The 17868-nt window shown below is 40.7% G+C and overlaps 1 protein-coding gene across 1 annotated transcript in view; it reads left to right on the top strand.

Annotated features, from left to right (window-relative positions):
• Nucleotides 1-17868, top strand: part of ERGIC1 (endoplasmic reticulum-golgi intermediate compartment 1) — an 80833-nt gene that overhangs the window by 50162 nt on the left and 12803 nt on the right. Inside the window, exons 4-5 of the mRNA XM_014057762.2 lie at nucleotides 12159-12253; nucleotides 14896-15020. Coding sequence (XP_013913237.1) covers nucleotides 12159-12253; nucleotides 14896-15020 — 220 coding nt within the window. The remainder of the gene's footprint in view (nucleotides 1-12158; nucleotides 12254-14895; nucleotides 15021-17868) is intronic.

Genomic DNA, 17868 nt, shown 5'->3' with positions numbered 1-17868 from the left:
TTTGCATGCACTAGAGCCCTGGAAACCCGAACACCAGGGGCTCTGGCACACACGAAGATCAGCTGGACGACGTACATGCACGCACCAGAAACCAGAAGAGCAGGCTGTGATGGCACACAGGCCCACAGAGAGGCACTGGTTGCCGGTTGTTTTCCGGGTGTGATTCAAGGTGTTAATTATGATCTTTAAAGCATTTCATGGCTTAGGCCCAGGGTACTTGCGAGACCACCTACTGCCACCGGTATCCTCCCACCGTCCAGTACGATCTCACAGAGTTGGCCTCCTCAGGGTGCCGTCGGCCAAGCAGTGTCGGCTGGCGACCCCCTGGGGGAGAGCATTCTCTGTGGGAGCACCTTCCCTTGGGAATGAGCTGCCCCCGGAGCTTCGCATAATCCCTGACCTCCGGTCCTTCCGTCGCGCCCTAAAAAGTTGGCTTTTGCAGCAAGCCGGCCTGGCCTGAATAGAATAAATTAAATTATTATTTTTAATTGTTAATTTTAATTTAATCCTAAATTTGATTTAAATTGTCAATGGAAGGTTATTGGATTTCCTATTTAATCTTTTTTAACTTTTGTCATATGTGTTTTTATGTTGTACGCCGCCCTGAGTCCTTTGGGAGAAGGGCGGCATATAAGTCCAATAAAACCAAACCAAAACCAAACCAAACATGGTTCTAGATGCACCAAAATATTTGCAGCCATATACTCACTGAGGAGGTAGTGATATCAATTTGAGACATTTTCCTGTTTCAGGCTTATGTGTTGAGAATTCCAGTGGTTATTTTCTTGTAGATGTCCTGCCTCCAAAAAGGTCACTGAAATCTCTGCACTGAGTCAATCTTTTCTTTCAGAGTTGAGGGCAAGGATTCCTTTACAAGTAGTCCTCGACTTACAACCATTGGCTTAGTGACTGATCAAAGTTACAATAACACTGAAAAAAGTAACTTATGACCATTTTTCACACATATGACCATTGCCCCAAGGTCACCTGATTTACATTTGGACGCTTGACAACTGTTTCACATTTAAGATGGTTGCAATGTCCCAGGGTCATGTAAATTACCTTTGGCAACCTTCTGACAAGCAAAGACTATGAGGAATACAGATTCACTTAACAACGGTGTAACTTAATTTAACAACTGCAGTGATTCACTTAACAAATGTGGCAAGGAAAGAAAAAAAGTTATAAAATAGAGCAAAACTTACTTATTTCTCACTTAACAACATAAATTTTGGGCTCAATTGTGGTCATAAGTTGAGGACTATCTGTATATCCTTGTTTTCAGTTAATACTCCTGTCACTTAATGCTTGACTTCCACTAAAGTTAAGGGAGGAGGGTCATGGTGTCTGTATCACCAGAGTTTGGTCAAATACAGAAAAGACAGATGCAACTACTTACTCTGGTGCTGTTTCCTGGACTTGTTCAGCATTCTGCCGCTACATTCCATTTGATCTATAAACTCCTCCCTTCGGTCTTCTGGGACAACTGATTTACAAATCAGACCTGCTGATGTCTTATTCTATGACATCCTTGGATGGACTATTTTCATCTGGACATTTGTTATTATCTCAGTGAGAAATCTGAATGACGTTCTAAGGTTTGTGTTGGCAACTGAAGAGTACCTTGTGATTCCTTAGAAGCATTTATATTATAGCAGCAGTTGTTAAAGTGTATTTTGAGGACCGCTGGACAACCCTGAGATCTCTTCAGGAGGTGCATGAATTCAAATAAATATAATAGACACTTTCAGTTTTAATCTCTAACACAATAAATATTGATTCAGTTTGGCATAGTGGTTAAGAGGCTAAGCTGAAACCAGGAGACCACGAGTTCTATTCATGCCTTAAGCACAAAGCCAGGTGGTTGACCTTAGCCCTAGGAAGGAGACAGGGAAAACTTTGAAAAAACCTTGCCAAGAAAACTGCAAACTAATATGTACTTACTGCAAAGTAGTAAGCATTTTTGGTGATTTATTAAACTCATAAGTGAGTGTTAAAAGTGGTGGGTTGCAGCGGTATGCCCCGGTACGGGAGTACCGGTGCCTGCCCAGAGCACCGGGTACCATTCCGGTACAGTGCCCCGGAAGGCACACCTGCCTGCCTCAGCACCTTACCTGTCTTTAAACTCTTCAGCGCTTCCGCGCATGCACACACCGTGTGCCAAGCAGCTGCAGCATCTTGGAGATGTCACTGGAAGGTAAGAAGCATACTCGCGCTGCACACGTTCATGTGGAGGACGCCAGCCCACCTCTGGTATTAAACCATCTCAGTTGTGAACACTGGAACTGGTTTACACAAAATCATAATATGAAAAAGACTTGAACCCTATGACGAATGTATCAGGCCGCTCTTGTCTTTGCTTCTTTATAGGAAACGAGGATTCTGTTGCTTGATGTAGCTCATAAAAAATTAGTTCTTTTTCATGTAACTCCTGAAAAAACCCTTTCATAAAGGTTAAATGAGCTAACGTATCTCCACCTCTCAGAAGACATGCCCTACACAGTTTGCGTGTGAGATGTATGCATGCACCTACAGTGTCACGTACATAAATCCTCTTTAAATTCTCCCAACCTCTTGCAGCAGAATTTTCTCCATGATTGTGTACTAATTGTTGGTCATTCAGTGTTAGACCAATTATACACAACGCATCGCTGAAAATCTGCTATCTTCTTGGCATCATCATCATTATCTGGATTCCAAGAAATTATGCGGTATTGCGTATCAACACCAACGCCCCTTTAGCTACATCTGATATAACCTGAGCCCATAACCAGTGTTAGGTCAGCTCCCCGTTGGGAGAGCAAGTGCGTTCAGAGAAGCATTGTGAGAATGGTGTTGGAGAACACACAAACCAGCATACAGAGACACTGCAGTTTAAATAGGCTTTTACCTTTGTGGAAATAGAGGTATCAGAATCCATCAAACAGTCCAAATCATACACGGTTAAGACAGTCATCAATGTCTTTCAGTTAAGGGATAATCCAAATAACATATCCAGTATCATATAATCAGTTCAGTACTCAAAGTTTGCTAGCAGTTGCAAAACTTACAATAGCTCATGGCACTTTCTAACAGCCACCTGCCCAAACACTCAGATCAGATCATCCCAGCATCTAACAAACAGAGAGCTAATAGTCATTCTGGCTCCCTCTTATGGCCGATTGAGGAAAACAGCAACCAATCACATTTTACAGTATGATTTAAAGAAACAAGTACACTATTGTTACGTGATTTATATATTACCACCCCAACCATTAGATTATATTCCTAACAGATTGCACATTGAAAGCTGAAGATTCTGAGCAAATCTCTTTTAGCACATATCTGATGCTGAGGAACTTGTCTCAATCGATTGTCTCAATCTTCAGTTTTTCTCTTCTTTCCTTTTTCTCATAAATGTGAAGAGTGTCAAGAATATGTAGACAATGGAAAAGAATGGAATTGACTTAATGAGTTTCTGGAAATAAGGGTCAATTGTTCTTCCTCTCTTTCCACTTATTCTAGAACGAGCTGGTTTACTGATTTACTTGCTTTCCTTACTGACTACTTGTTTAGCCAAGGTTTGAAATTATGATGGTGCTGAAAAAGATTTACAACTGGTCCTTGAATGTACAGGCTTTGCAGCATCCTTGCAATCACATGATCACCATTCAGGCCCTTGGCAACTGGCATGTATCTATGATGGCTGCAACATCCCCTGGTCACATGATTGACAATTGCGACCTTCACAGCTGACTTCCAACAAGCATTGTCAATGGGGAAGCCATCATGAAGTTGCAGGTCATAGTCATGCTTAATGGCCTCTAGTGATTTGCTTCATGATCATAGACCGAATTGGCAACATAAGTCGAGTGCAGTCATGTGATGTTTCACTTTATGATCACGTCACTTAGTGTTGGAGTTGCTGCTCTGTTTCATAGTTGGCAAGTGAGGGCTACAAATAATTCAGCTCTGGAGACTGCCTTATTCAACTGGGGGAATAGGAATAGGATGGAATGTCTATGTTCCAGGAGGATAGAGCAGACCCAACAAGAATTTTTCACTTCTAGGCCCCTGAGGTGCTATGCTTGACATGATAGACCATTTCTTGTCTCCTTTGCCTTATTGGGGCTCATCTGCAACATATCAACAAATATGATGCATCTTAATTATCTCACTATGATTCTAGCCATGGAGAGAAGAGAGATCAGACTTGTATGTCCTTACTATGGAGGGCAGCTAAGTTTCTCTTCTTGATCTCTGATAATTCTGGAATTTAGATTTAAGACTGATGCTGATGATATCATGTAGAGCTGCTCTGGCCATCCAAAGATTGCTAATGTTGAAGCAGCCTGCTGCCTGATCTGTTTGGAGGTTCAGCCACATTGCAGAAATGTTCTATGCTTATGGTACTTGCTGTTCCGCTGTCTCTGGATGTTTTTCTGCTTCTTGGATTGGACTGGTCCATGAGAACTGGCAAGTTTTTTGACTTGTTATTCCTCAGCTCCAATCTTTATGGTAGCTGCAACATGGCTCTTGGACTGTAGTCCCTCTTACCCATACCTATAATTACTAGAATTGCCATCGTGGCTGGCATGGTGTATCTTCCTCCTCCTCCTACCTAGGTAAATTGGTTGTAACTTTTTCCCACTAGCTCCCTTTTTGGTGACTGAGAATATGTGTATGCCTGCCATTCACTTTTATATGACACAAGGCATTTGGAGGTATAATTTTGGAGGCCACAATTTATTTTGCTGGTATAGAATGTCCATAGGCATTCTGTTGCTGTATGAATGAAATGTATATCTGGAATAGGTGATACATTGGGCAATTCCAACCTGGAAGTCTTCAGATATGTGGATTTCAGCTCTTCTCTACAGTGACTAATAAATTCTGGGAATTTATCCTCATATCTTTTTCCCCTGTCCATATTGTAGAAAAAGACAAATACTGTTGGGCAAATTTTCTTGTAGAGCGCTTTTCATCAGCTGTAATATTCAAAGTTAAAAACCTCTTAAAAGATTTTGAAGAATCTTAAGAGTCTCTAGTAAATTATTTGAAAAGCATTGGCTTAGAGCAAGTGTTAACTGTTCTAATAAGGGAAGTGTGATTTAATTGTTTGACTAACTAGTTCATTTGTCTCTGGTTTGTTTTTTCAGTACTATGACTGGTACACATTTGACGAATAATCTTGCTTGTATTCCTCATTATGCTATGCTTTAAGTTGAGAATCATATTTGGCTGTCTACTTCCTCAGTTTAATTAATGCTTGCTCAACACTTTTGAGATACTTTAATGAAAGGTGTTGCAAAATTGTTAAGTGGTAAGGTTAGACTGTGCATCCTCATCATGTATGTGTGTGGGTTAACAGGAAACAGAAGACTGAGTGCCATAGTGCCAATTATAGTGGCTGACTCAAATGAATGTTGACGTCTCTATACTCCATTTTATTTTATATTGATTTGAGATCTGTAATTCCTTCCATAGTAGGCCAGTATGCTTTGAACATATTTGGGTCTGGTCAAAGAGGAAATGACAAAGATGTTGAGTGTATCTTAAATCTTAAAATAACTAAGCAATACTGTATCCTTTTTTAAACCTGATTACTTCAGAAGCTAACTTCCTTATGTTAGTGAGCAGAGAATCACAAGAGCAAGTACTAAGAAGTTGAGATATTAACAAACATGTTGGAGGCAGCAGCAGCAGCGCTTAACCACAATGACAACAAAAAGATGTTATTTACAGTACTTGCCTGTTAATGTCTGGTACCAGATATAAACTGCATTTCTGCAATGATGTCATGCATGTTTCTGTCTGTCTCTCTGTCTCGCTCTCTTTCCTTCTCCCCCTCCACCCTTTCTCTTACACACACACACACACTTCAAGGACACACAAAGAGGGAAGAATAGAGGGAATCAGTAGGAAGAATCTGGTTTATTCTATGTAGGAAGTTTGATCTAATTTTTATCTCTGCTCCCTTTTTATTTTTGGTTGAAATAATTATTTTTAATTATATTTCATTAAAGGGGTTGTTTTTAATTATATTTTCTTCTTAAATATGTGGTGAGAAAGTTCCCCTTTGTTGGAAGAAAGATCAGATTGAATATAACATTTCTAAGGCATTCCCTAATCTACTTCAAACTCCCCTTTTGTGCCACCATTAGTAGAGGAGCAGTGTCAATAAAGCTTCTTGTGATGGTGAGGCCTCAGGAGGCAGGCTGTCTTCTCCAGCTGAGGACTTCTGCATTGGTAAATTGGAAAGCTCTCATAGTACATATTACCTGTCTTATACTAGAGCTTCAGATTACTTCAAGGGTAATTTACAGCTTTCTTCAGATAAAAGGAGCATAAACATTTGAGGAGGCAGAAGTGTAGTCTGTCCTTGCTCAATTCTGTAGACCATTTCTTCTAAAGATACCAACCACTGGTAAATATCAGAAGACTAAATTCTGAAGCTTAGTACTGCCCGATAGATACCAGCCATGGAAGTCTAACCAACCTATGGTGGCACTTTGTCAATGCCTTTTGAGAAAGAGGAAGGGTGACAAATTATGATACGATTAGGTAAAATTGGAAGGAAGTTTTTTTTCATGAAGAAGAACAATTGTTTCCCAAGACCACCAATTAATTCTTTTGGATGGGGGAAAATGGTGTACTTACAGCAACAGATGAGATGGAGATAGAAAGCTAAGATGCTGGAGCGGCAAGTTTAGAAGTTCTGTGGGAGAAACTCAAGATCCCTCTCAAGCATTGTATTACCTCCTCTTAAAAAAATAAAGGAATAAAAGGTATATATGTCTTTGTCTTACAACAGCTCACTTGGTGACCATTCAAAGTTACAACGGCACTGAAAAAAGTGACTCATGACCATTTTTCACACTTACGACCATTGCATCCTCCTCCTGGCCATGTGGTTTACATTCAGATGCTTGACAACTGACTCACATTTATGACAGTTGCAGTATCCTGGGGTCATGTGATCACCTTTTGCAACCTTCTGACAAGCAAAGTCAATGTGGAAACCAGATTCACTTAACACAGGGGTTCAAACATGCATCGTCACAGCGTCATCACGTGATGTATCATGATTTCCCCTCCCCCTTTGCTAAACTGGGCATGGGCATGGCCAGGACGTGATGCATCTGGCCCGCAGGCCACAAGTTTGACAGCCCTGACTTAACAAGTGTGTTACTAATTTAATAACTGTAGTGATTCAATTCACTTAACAAATTTCTCACTTACCAATGTAAATTTTGGGCTCAATTATGGTCATAAATTGAGGACTACCAGTACTGTGGAGTAAAGAACCACAAATCAAACCTGTTTTATTAGCCCATCATGTATACTTTTAGAGTATCTTCTACAAAAAGCAATGGGTTTTTTTTTCCTAAAGAGGACAGCAAGGGTGCAAATTTTTACTTCAAGGTAGTGTTAGTATAAATCCTGCAAAGCTTGACTGTTTTTGACAGCTTTGTTTGTTTCGCAGATTGTAACTGACAGGATAGGCATGTCTCATAGATCCAGGAGGAGATGGTGAGAAGGGTAGTGAGACCTTCTTGTGAAACAGGCAGTGTCATAAGATGGCATACCTCAGGAAGCACTAAGGTACTAATAAGGATAGGTGCACGGCTTATGAGGATTTATGCTTCTCTTGACTGGAGTCAATCCTGGGAACTTGAAGGACTGTATTACTTAATCCTAAGTAACTATGTAATCAGCCAGTGATAAACACTGGAAAGCTTAGTTCTGCCTGTTGGCAGCTGCAACAAAGGAACATGAAACCAGATCATCCATGAGTAGACATGTTCCTCCCTTCTGTATCATATTTATGAATCATCTCAAAAAGGATTGATTAATGCTTACCATCTGCCTTATGGATCACCAAGCAATAAATTGAGTATGGCTCATTGCCTTGAAATGCAGCTATTGTGAACCTGCTGACCTGACTCTTTACTGTCTTTCAGGAATAGCTTATAACCAGGGACGTGCAGTCAGGGGAGGCAGAGCCTCACCACTGTCACCATGAAAAGAAAAGAAAATGTAAAAGGAAAAAGGCAAGAGCTGAGGTCAGGCTGAGCTAGTTGCTGCCAGAGTCACCATGGATGACTCTGCTTAACTGTTTAAAAAAGCCTCTAAAAAAACACCCTCTACAGGAGGAGGCAGGAGATCGACGTGCCTCATCTAGTCTGACTTTAGGCGTTTTATGATCACTCGAGCAGAGTTAAGCAAGGGTTAAAAGCCGAAAAATTCCTGACGTAGGTGAGGAAAATATATCCAATCCAACTTCTGTGTTTGTGTTTGTTTGAGAGAGAGTGAGTGAGAGAGGGAAGGGGGTAGGAGAGATAGTCCAAGCCAACTTGGAGAGAGGGAGGAAGGAGGGGGGAGGGAGAAGAAAAAGAATGAAGGAAACTTTTTCACAAAGGAGAAAAACAAATGCTGTCATTTTAAATCGGAACTGAGCATGCCTGGCTGTGGAATTCTGGGAGTTGAAGTCCACAAGTCTAAAAAAAAAATATGAAACCCACCACTGTGTCAGTGCGTCACCAGCCATAAACCTCACCGCACGTCACTGCTTATAACGTGTTCCAAAAACTAAAGGCTAACCATATAATCTTAACATCTGAACAGTACATGTTTTTCTGAATACAAAACCCACATTCTGTTCCATTTGTACACTTACTTTCATGTGGTCCATCTTGAGCCAACTTGTTCCAGTAAAATATTTTCCTGATAATGTTGAAAAATCATGCTATATATCAATGATATAGCAAACCTTTTTTGGCTGCCATGCCAAAAATGGGGGGGCAGCACAGGGGTGGATCGTGCGCTTGCATGCCACACCCATAATGATATGCGTGTGACTCCCCCCCAGCACGTGCATGTGTATGATCAGTGACAACACTCCCCCCACCGCTTTGGCATGGTTTTTCCACCCTCCCCAGGCTCCAGAGGCTTTCTAGCAATAGCAATAGCAGTTAGACTTATATACCGCTTCATAGGGCTTTCAGCCCTCTCTAAGCGGTTTACAGAGTCAGCATATTGCCCCCACAGTCTGGGTCCTCGTTTCACCCACCTCGGAAGGATTGAAGGCTGAGTCAACCTTGAGCCGGTGAGATTTGAACCGCTGAACTGTAGATAATAGTCAGCTGAAGTGGCCTGCAGTACTGCACCGTAACCACTGCGCCACCTCGGCTCTTCTAGGAGCCTGGGGAGGGCGAAAACAACCTCCCCCGCCCCTCCGGATGCCTTCCAGAGGCCTCAGGACCTATGGGGAACCTGGAGGTTCGGGAATGGTGACTTCCGGTTTGTCTGTAGGGCCGATTCTCAACCTCCGGAGCCTTCAGGAGGCTTCCTGAAGGAGGCGAAGAACGGTCCTGAAGTTCCGGTTTGCCCGTAAGGCCAGTTTTTCTAGCTTTAGAGGCTTCAGGGAAGCCTCCGGAAGGCAAAAAACGGCCTCAAAAGAAGGCCAAAGTCAGCTGGCACAAATGACTCTGCGTGCCACCTGTGGCACATGTGCCATAGGTTCGCCATCACAGCTATATATCTGTCTACCAAGAATCTGAAAAGAAAGTAAAATGCAAAATGGTTAGAAGGGAAAGGGGAAAAAATGAAGGGAAAGCAAGCAATTGCAGAATGAGTTCAAGAATCGATTGCTGGGAAAGAGGCATGACTTGGATGAATTGGATGAGAACTGAACTTTACGATCAATTGATTAGTTATCCTTTATGCTAAGCAACTTCATTTGCAACTCTGCTTTATATGTCATGAGCATGTACTTTTATTCTTTTTAAACAAAACATTCATTGGATCAAGTCAAACAATATCTACAGATTCCTCCTTTTATTGGGTGTAATTAACTATACTTACAGAAAACTGCACCTGTGAATTGGTTTAAGGCGCTGTGTAAACCAGAGATATCGGAAAAAGAAACCTAGAAAAAAAAGTTGGTTTCATTTTTTGACTTGTTTTCTTGGAACAAATCACAATCTTTGTTTTACATATGCAGGGCGAACCATGCTGTAGCTGTATATAAATTATATAGATGGAAACTGAATAAAGGAGAAAACCAACCTAGAAATAAGGAGAAATTTCCTGACAGAATAATTAAGCAGTTGAATGGCTTGCCTTCAAAAATTGTGGATGCTCCATTACTGGAGGTTTTTAAGAAGAGATTGGACAACCATTTATCTGAAATGGTATAGAGCAGGAGTCTTCAAACTTTTTAAACAAGGAGCCGATTCAGTCTCTCAGACTGTTGGGGGGGGGCGGACCGGCTGGGTGGGCGTAGCTAGGTAATCATGTGACTGGGTGGGCTTGGCTAGGTGGTCATGTGACTGGGTGGGCACGGACAATTTAGCAGTCCATTTTGCCTTTGTCATTGCTGTACTTGCTGTACTCCCCTACTCACCCACCGGTCCTGGATCATATGGCTGTGAAAAACATCCTGAAAGGCTGTTTTTAAAGCACTTTTAAAGCCTTTTAAAGCACTACTTTACAAGCTGGCAGCAGTCCCTTCCTATTTACCCACCGGCCCTGGACCACATGGCTACACTGGCGAGATCACCCCTCAGTCAACTAGCCCTCCCCCACATCCTTCGGCCTTACCTTGGGCAGCAGCAGTGTGATTAGAAGTGCAGCTCAACCAGTGAAATAACTAACCGGAAATGCAGCTGAAGTGGATGCTCGCTGGAAGATAAGGCCAACGGTGAGGGGTGGGGTGAGGGACGGGGCTGAATTCCACCACTCCACGGGCCAGATACTTTGCATTGGCAGCTTGTATCCAGACTGCGAGCCATAGTTTGTGGATCAGTGGTAGAGGGTCTCCTGCTTCAGCAAGGTAGAAAATTTCTAAGGTCCTTTCCGTTAATAATAAGAGTGCAGCTATTATGTTTTAATTTAATATGCTAATGCAGACTTCGGTTAACCTTCAATGTCCTCCTTTATGTAATGATATTAGGTGTATTATTAGTCATCTATAGGATTATGTGAGAAGCATATCATCTTAAGCCATTCTTGCTATTGTTAAAGTAAATTAGCATTTTAAAATAAAAATATAGTTAATTAATTAGAAGCGTTGCATATCTGTGGCCTACTTTTTGCTAAGGAAATGTCTGCATATTACTTAATCCTAGAGCACTTGCATATCTTGGCCTATTTTTCCTAAAAAACATCTGCATATTACTTAATTCTTGGAATGGTGAGAACAGACATTAATGATGTAACACATATGAGAATGTGAACATAAGGGAATAGGTTGAGTCCACTGTTCCCACTTCCTGTCCCACAGTTCCCATACAGTAAGGTTCATGCTGCCTGAACAAAACTGGAAATCATAATAACTTTGAGAAAGGCAGGACCATGTTGTCTCTTTACTCTGTTCCATTCACATACATCGTACATAGAACAGTCTTTCTCAACTTCAGGAACTTAAAAAGAATTTTAGATGGCTCAGCTTGCTGGCTGAGAAATTCTAGGAGTTGAAGTCCCCACATATTAAAGTTTCTGAGATTGAGAAATGCTGAAATAAAGTTTCTTTGGAAAAAAAAATTGGGCCACATCTCAACTTTTAAATAATATACTTCTATTTGTAAAATTGAATAATGGAGATCTATTTAAAATTGACTTATTTAGCCTAAATGAATGAAGCTGAAACCTTCCTGGAAAGAAATTGTTCGTATTTGGTCATGTAATGTAAAAACTCCTATTTTGAACATAATTTTGTTAATTGGGAGCCAAGAAAGAGTATCAACTTGCCCAATTATTAACATGTCTAAGCTTGAATCTGATTTCTATTCATTGTGAGTATATTCTGTTTTTTTATTGAGAAGATACACACTGTACTTATTATTTAACTGATGAGAACCTACTTTTATTTATGCCGTTAGGAACTTTCATGTTATTTAACAACACAATCACATAAAAAGTACATCTTATCTCACTACTTAAGTACGTTTCTTTTGAAATGATTGTTAGGTCAGTTGTTCTGCATTCTGCACGTGTTCTAGAGAGACAGGATGAGTATTTTGAAGAGTAATTATTTTTCTGAACCTGCATAGTTCAGTCCTATAGCAAAGTTTATTTCTCTTTCAGTCCAAATGTCCTTGGCACATTTCATTCAAATAAAGGCTTGTTTAAATATCTTCTAAAAATTACACCACCTCTTTTCTTCTCCCCTGCAGTGTGAATGAACTCTATGTGGATGATCCAGACAAAGACAGTGGGGGAAAAATAGAAGTAAATTTGAACATCACCTTGCCAAGCCTGCACTGTGAATGTGAGTTTTCCTTATTCAGCTAAGATTGCAATTGTGATTGTACAACTAAGTTAGTTGCATATTTCACATTCAGCTTCCTATGAGTAATACTTGTTCTTTTCTTGGGGAAAAAATACTTTTTAATGTAGAATTACATTCTTGCTTTTATGAATGGCTTTTCTGGTGTTGCTAAATATTTATTTAGATAATAGTGTACTTATCACGGTAACAAATGACAGGGTACTTAAATATTTACTGAACACTCTTTTCTTAAAAAGGGCATGCAGAGCTTATTTGGCATATAATCTCATGTTTTCAGTACTAGGCAAAGAGCTTTTATGAAAAACAATGGTTTCAGAACGGCTGTAAGGCTGTTGTAACTATTTTTACAAGCAATGTGAGATTTACAGCAATGTACAGATTTTCTACATAGAATTTCTACCACCAGTTCATATGTCACTGGATTTCTCTCTTCCATTGTGAGAGAAGCACACTAAGTCCACTGAAGTGACTTGATCTGATGGCAACTCCTGTGCTTGTTGACTCCTCTCCCCCCCCCCCCCCCCGGTACATCTTAAATTTTTGGAAGGCAATTAGTCACTATGGATCTTAGGGAAATAGAAAGGGAAAGCAAGCATCATTTATAACAGATATTAAAGTATTACAGCTTCTGGGAACCTTAGCAATTAATACACATTTCTCACATAAATCTCAATAAGTTCCTTTTTTATTTCAGCTGTTCTCGAAGTGACTGAGTAGGACACGGTAATCATTTTCAGATGTTGATGGGTTTAAAATTATAGAAAGGGCAAGCTATACTGCAATGTATTTTCTTTTATGTGCTTTTTTTAAAAAAAAAATCTCTTATTTTGAATCCAGTCCACTGGTCCATTTGTTGCTTCCCCTGAGAGTGAGCATCCCAGCAGAATCACAACATATTTTTAGCTTTAATAGCAATAGTGTAATGGGAGAGAGGCATGAAGTTATCCAGCTAAAGCAAGCAGATACATGGACAGTACTGGCCAACAACTATATACCCTGTTCCCCCCCAAAAATAAGACCTCCCTGAATAATAAGCCCAATCGGGCTTTTGACCGCATGTGCTTAAATAAGCTCTCCCCCAAAAATAAGCCCTGCCTGAAAATATTGCAACACAACAGCAGCCATGAGAGGACCACACTCGCCACCTCCTGCATCTCAAAAATAATAAGATCTCTCCAAAAATAAGGCCAAGCACTTATTTTGGGGGTCAAAAGAAAATAAGGCCCTGTCTTATTTTCAGGGAAACGTGGTAGAAAATTGCCAGAGGCAGATGAGCCCAAGAACGACGTAGAGAAACTTAGCCAGAGTTCTTTATTTGCTTACACACAATAGACAGAATCTTGCCAGACTAAATCCTTACTGCTCTCATCCTAATGGATATACCATGGGAGATTTTAGGGAATGGTATCCCAGTGATGGCGAACCTTTTTTGGCTCACATGTCAAAAGCGGGGGGAGCGCAGGGGGGTCATGCGCGGGCGTGCCACACTCATAATGCTATGCGCACAACCACAGTGCGCATGCATACACAACCAGCGCTCCCCCCCATTTTTGGCGTGCTTTTTCCCCCCTTCCCAGGCTCCAGACACTCTATTGGAGGCTGGGGAGGGCGAAAACAGCCTCTCCCGCCCCTCCTTGGAGGCCCTCCGGAGGCTTCAGGAGTTTCGCTGAAGCCTCTGGAGTGCGGAAAACCGGCCCTATGGGCAAACCAGAAGTTCAGGAACGGACTTACGGTTTACTTGTAGGACCGGTTTTAGCCCTCCGGAGCCTTCAGGAGCCCTCAGGAGGCTTCCCTGAAGGCTGCGGAGGGCAAAAAAACGACACTATGAGCAACCTGGAAGTGACCTCCAGGTTGCTTGTAGGGCTGGTTTTAGCCCTCTGGAGCCTTTAGGAGGCTTCCCTGAAGGCTCCGGAGAGCGAAAAACAATCGTACGAGCAACCCAGGTGGATATCTTAGATGTCCCTAAGCTTGAAAATAAGATTATTTTCCAATGGCAAAGATGATATATAGCATTTTCTATTAACTCATTCTCGGAACAGCCAAGTTTTAGTTGTCTTTTCCTCTCATAATGTACCAGCAGAACAATATAATTATTATTATGCTTTCTTTATTTGATAAATTTATGTAGCTGCCCATCTCATATACATGAGTCTTAATGACAAAGTTAAAAACCCAAAAGGAATACAATGGAAAAACAAAAAACGCAACACAAATAATTTTTTAAGTGTGTGTGTGTGTGTGTGTGTGTGTGTGTGTGTGTGTGTGTATTAGAAATGCTTTGAGGAAAACAAAAGCTATATCCCATTTATTCATCTCTCTGTACGGGTTAACTAAGCAAATGTTTTGAGCCATATCAAATAATAGAAGCTTGTCAGTATCTTGCTAAAAGAGAGTTGATGCTTGCATTCTAGCATTGACTCACTGAATACTTCTGGTAGTATTTAACAGAACTACATTCTATGAATTCATAAAACTAGGGGAACATTATATATTTAATGATGATTATTTTTCTATATATTTTCACTTTCATATAAAAATGGGAAATACAGTTATGTCTTCATGTTAAATCATTTATAATAGAGTCTCTCTTCCTCTTTTTAACTCTGGTCTTTGACCTGTAGTGATTGGATTAGATATTCAAGATGAAATGGGAAGACATGAAGTTGGCCATATTGATAACTCAATGAAAATTCCTCTGAATAATGGCGATGGGTGCAGATTTGAGGGTCATTTCAGCATCAACAAGGCAAGTAAAACTGAAACCATTCAGGTGAAATGTTGAAAAGCTTTGAAAAGAAACTGCTTGTATGTGCAGAGAGTTAAATCAAGAACTATGATTTAGGTCATATACCACTGCAGAAGAAATGCTGCTGTTTAAAGTGGCCCTCAGATTGTAAAGGAACGAGGTATAAAATTTGTCATTTATGAAGAAAAAACAGGTTTTGTGTTAAGTTTTACCCTTAATAGCATAGGTATCTGCAACTTTTCTTACTCATAATCAGAGTAAGAAAGTATTACAGAAATAACTGATGAAATCGGAACCTCTTCCTGAATAAGTGTCCTGGTTGACAGTTTTCATATAGCTTTGGTTTCTGGAAATCAGAATCTTGTTAAGAAAATTGATTTTATTTCTCTGAGCCATGGAACGTTGCCACAAGATGAAGCAATCTACATTATTGTTAAGTACATTTTCCACTCTGCTATCTCATGCAACAGTTGGACTATTTAGCAAGACAATATCCCATCCTTACTATTTTGAAATAACTTGTTAATAAACACCATTCATTTCCGTGCTGATTTTGAACAGTCACTTTTCATTTATGTATCCCATTTGGAAATATACTTTATTTAAAATCACTGACAGCAGTAGTTCCAGTTTATTGGGCATTATCAAATTCTACTTTAGGGACCCATCCAGTCTAAAGTCTAGGCGTTGCAAGATTCAGGCAAACTGAACAAGGTCATTGGGGAACTAAAAATAGGCTTCAGTGAAGAGTAATGGGAGGAATTATCAATGTTTAAAATGAAATGAGAAGACTGAGGAAAAAATAAAGTAACACCGTTCAAACATCTGAAAAAATTATAGGAAAAAAAGTCATGATCTGTTAATCATGAATGTCAGTTACAGGAAAGCACACTTCAAATGAATTTTAGGAGGGGAAAAAAAACCTATCTAAGACTTGGAAATTGCTTCTGGGCTTCATGCTGTAAAAAGGAAAAAAAATGAAACTGTGATTTTAAGTCTTGATGATTGATTACATTACTTCGTTTTTATTGAAATGCCTATTTTATTGCTAAATAGATAAAGCAAAAAATTAAGGTTGTAATTGTATTTTGTACTCTACCGTACTGAAAAATGTTGGAAGTCACTGCCTTGGTTTTTCCTTTACCTTTTACTTTTCTCTCTACTTTCCCTTCCCTTATGCCCTTTTTATATTTGTTTCTATTTTTGTTTTATGTTATAATAAATTTCAACAAAATTTGATGGAACAACCAGTTTTGTAGATAAGGTGGGGTTCCTTTTACTGAGGGTGTTCAAGCAAGAGTTAGACTGGAATGCTTTAATTTGAATTCCGGATTAAGCAGTGTTAGATCTGATGTTCTGAATGGTTCCTTCCAACTTTTGGTTCTATAATATGTTCACATGATATCATAATGGGAGGCTTAATGAAACTGGAGATAGTCTCTGCTCCAGCGGTTTGATCCCTAGCTGTACATGGTGGGGTGAACTGCTGTCACTTACCTTAGCTTCTGATCACCTTGTAGTTAGAAAGCATGTTCTATGCGAATAGATAAATAGGTACTACTTCAGTGGGATGACGAGTTGGTGTTCCACGCAGGCAGTCAAATTCCTGTTCTGAACCTTCTGGGTTGTGGCACCTGTTTGCAAAATGTCTCCGGGGAAGTAGGGGTCTTGTATGACGTTGCAGGAAGAGCCACTTGTCTTTGTGGTGCAAAGTGTGGTGCTAGGAAGGGGTGGAGGGTGGAGCTGCCCCACCTCTCCCACATCCGCTTACTTTAGGACCACCACTGCCTGACTTCTGCAGCTACTAGCAGCCAGATGCCACATGACGCATTGCACCAGTGCTGCCACTCGCAGTAGAAAAATGCATGGCTCATTGTGCCAGTGCTGCCGCTCATGGCAGGAGACCGCATGGCACATCGCACTGGTGCTGCCACTCATGGCAAGATGCTGTGAGACGCGTTGCTCCAGTGTCACTGCTTGTGGCAGGAGGGCGCATGGCTCATCCTGCTGGTGCCGCTGCTCGTGCATGCAATGGCACCTCACAACACAAAGCCTCCTTCCGCGAGGTGTGGCCCTGGCGCGCTGAGCTACGTGGTGTCTGGCTGCAAGTGGACGCAGAAGAAGTCAGGCAGTGGTGTGACAAGTGTTGGGGTGTGAGATGCCTGGCTGCAATGGTCCTAAAGTAAGCTAGTAATACATCTCCCGAAAATAAGACCTAGTGCTAATTTTGGGGCCCAAAAGAAAATAAGAACAGATTCAACTTTTGGTCCTTCAGTGATAGGAGTAATGTTAATGTAGAATTTTAAAGTGCTTTAGAGTTGATTCTAACTTTTTGAAGAGCATAACAAGTCTGCATGTTGCTTTTTCTCTTTTCTCATCAAAACATTGTATCTTCTGTCTTAAGAGTCACCACAGGACAAAGAGCTGTAATCTAAAGTAGTACAATGCTGCCTTCTATTCCAAGGACCTCTTAGCTAATAAAGAATGACATCCTATTGGGAAGAAACATCCTGATGTTAAAGAGCAGGGATCTTCACTTCTCAGAATGGGAGTAGAAGAGCCCCACTTTCACTTACTCAGCTATGAAAAACCAGACCTGCTTTGTGGGGTGGGTGGGGTGGCATTAGATAATCCACCCTTATAAGGCCATTTCTGACTCCTCAGGGTGGAGGAGTGTGTAGCATGTTGTTGGTAGAATAAAGATGTACAGCCAACTGTTGGCTCCACAGGCTATGAAAGTGTACTTGCCTATCATGTTAGAATATGCCTAAAAATGGTGTGCCATCAGTCTTGCTCATTTTGCCACGTAAATATTTTTCTTGCTAGAGAGTATCATTATTATTTTCTT

The sequence above is a fragment of the Thamnophis sirtalis genome, unplaced genomic scaffold, assembly GCF_051295495.1.
Source record: "Thamnophis sirtalis isolate CommonGarterSnake01/CBP01778 unplaced genomic scaffold, rThaSir2_p1.2 scaffold_3, whole genome shotgun sequence".
Lineage (NCBI taxonomy): Eukaryota > Metazoa > Chordata > Lepidosauria > Squamata > Natricidae > Thamnophis > Thamnophis sirtalis.
Note: the sequence above shows the minus strand (reverse complement) of the source record. Positions and strands in the feature narration are given on the sequence as shown.